The sequence below is a fragment of the Phymastichus coffea genome, unplaced genomic scaffold, assembly GCF_024137745.1.
Source record: "Phymastichus coffea isolate CEN01 unplaced genomic scaffold, Cenicafe_Pcof_1.1 PCOF00004, whole genome shotgun sequence".
Lineage (NCBI taxonomy): Eukaryota > Metazoa > Arthropoda > Insecta > Hymenoptera > Eulophidae > Phymastichus > Phymastichus coffea.
Window position 1 is genome coordinate 10658651 of NW_026706815.1, and position 2555 is coordinate 10661205.

Here is a 2555-nt window from a genome sequence, read left to right on the forward strand (position 1 = left end):
GATGTTTATTTATATATTAAAATTCACACAAACAGAAAGATAGTGGAAACTGAAATGTCACACAATCAATTGTATTATTGACTTAATATAGAAAATAATATGGAAATAGAATTACAAGATATTGTAACGGAAGAAGCTGAAATTCAAACCGTTGCCGGTTTTAATGTACCTAAGCTCTCTGTCATCAAATGATTGAAGAGTGAGCTCGAAGTGGACGAATGTATTCTAACTATGCTATGCTAGAATGCTATGCTAGAATCTTACTTACCGCAAAAAAATTAGTAAATAAATATTCCCTGGACTAGGTTGTCAGAGAAGACTTTATATAACGAAAAAAAGTGTTTCATCAGTTCAAATCGATTTCATTTTGAAAGTTATAGATGGTTAGAGCGGAAAAATTTCGACATACTCTTTGAACTATAAAATTTCTAATATTTTCTAAGAATGGATAAGTACTTTTATTGGTTTATTAAAAATTATAACCTCGAAAGTTATGAAATGAGTAATTTCAATTAATAAAAGTTTATTATAAATTTTCTTAACTAAATTTTTTTAATACTATACTATTTATGAATGATCTAACAATACTTGTATCAAATTTGAAGTCTTGGTATTAATTACATGCAATTATAGAATTAATTTACTGGAATGATATCGCAACGAACCATAAATTTTTAACCATAATTTTGTTAATAACTTTTGTAAAATTATCAATATTTTTCTAAATGAATCAATCAATTTAGAGCTTAATAAAAAGTATTTTATCAATTTAACGATTTTTTTAAATTAAAGGAGCGTTCAGTTATAATTGAAAAAAACTGATTGCAGCAATCGATTCTACGTGTAAAATCACAAAGAAACCCTCTGTCACGTTTTTTTCTCAAAGGTCAATTTGTTGGTTTAAAGTGGTAATAAACACTTGCATGTCAGAATAAAAACAAAATACGATTGTTTATTACCCTATTACATTAACAAATTAACCTTTGAAAAAAAAACGTTATAGAAATTTTCTTCGTGATTTTTCCCGTATAATCAATTGCTGCAATCAGTTTTTAAAAATAATAACTTTTATGATTATTTGTTTAAATAACTTTTTGTAAACAATTGTAAATGACACAAGAAAAAATACAGGTATTTTTTTATTCGATTATGCAAAGGATGACGTAATTAGTCGGATGCTGTCAGTGCCAGTTTTGGCCTGGGTCTTAATGGGTTAAATTTGAATTTATTCATTTTATATTTTTATACATTTGCCAATTTTTATGAATTCACGAATAAAGCTCGAAATACTGCAGATATCATCAATTTCCAAGCTTTGTAGATCAAATTATCAAACTTTTAATCATTAAAAATGAAAAAGTATGTAAGATTTTGCTTAATTTTTTGTTTGGAACTGTTGGTGAAAATAGAGGTTCGGAATAGTAATACTTTATACAAGAACGCAGCGATTTATTTAAATAAGAAAAAAAGAATACAATCAATGATGACCTGTAGAATGATGATGTTTGTTTCCATGATGATGGTGACCTTTTTTGGCCCAATCTTCATGGTGATGATGATGCTCCTCATGACCGTGCTTGCCGTGATGCCCGTGATGATCTTCGTCGTGATGTCCGTGATCGTGATGACCCTTCTTAGCGTGGTGATCGTGATGATGTTTCGAGTGATGATGACCTCCCTTGTTGTGCTGACCTTCCTTTTTTCCATGATGCTCGTGATGATGTCCATGTTTCTCGTGATGCCCTCCGTGATGATGGTCGTCGTAAAACTTGTGTTCCTTGTGAAATTCGTCCTTATGAGCTTTTTTGTGGTAGCCATGAGTTTTTTCGCCTTTCTTGTGGCCTTTTTTGTGACCGTGATTCTTCCCATGATGTTCATAGCCGTGCTCGTGGTGCTCTCCATGATCGCCATGCTCATCATGATGATGCTTCTTATGGTTACCGTGTTCATGATGATGTCCTTCTTCATGCTTCTTTCCAAAGTGTTCGTGTTCTCCATGATCATAGTGATGATGGTGATGGTGGCCCTTTTCTCCTTTCTCGCCGTGTTCGTCGTGATGATGCCCTTGATGTTCTTGGCCATCACCGTGTTCGCTGTGGTGGTTATGGTGACTTGCTGCCACATCTAAGTCTTTTATGCGTACATCGACATCCTTGGCTGTTGCTATTGTTACTGATATGATTACTACAATCGCCAGCGCGATCCACGATCGCCACCACTCGCCTTTACCCGATAACATTCTGTTATTTCTCTGATCTCACTTCTCACAGGTTAAGCTATTGACTGACTTGTCAATTTACGGACAAATGCTTTTATAGCTGATAAAAAACACTAACAATAGGTTCTTACGACAATATCAATACGTAATCGCTTTCTGCTTTTTTTTTAACCTGAGCTAACCGAGTCGATTCTACGCTATATTTCGCAAGCATTCAACTCGATTGCCCCTTAACACTATTATTTACCGTTTCACATTAGTCAAAATACTAGCAGCTCGATAGTATTACTCAGTTTGTGGCGAAAGCATTAGAATTTTTTTGACTGGTATAATTTAC

The 2555-nt window shown here is 33.3% G+C and overlaps 1 protein-coding gene across 1 annotated transcript; it reads right to left on the bottom strand.

Moving 5' to 3' along the window:
• Window positions 1–1477: 1477 nt before the first annotated feature.
• On the bottom strand, window positions 1478–2239 carry LOC131667337 (histidine-rich glycoprotein-like). Its single transcript, XM_058940673.1, has one exon. The coding sequence runs from the start codon at window positions 2237–2239 to the stop codon at window positions 1478–1480; it is 762 nt and encodes a 253-aa protein (XP_058796656.1).
• Window positions 2240–2555: the final 316 nt, after the last annotated feature.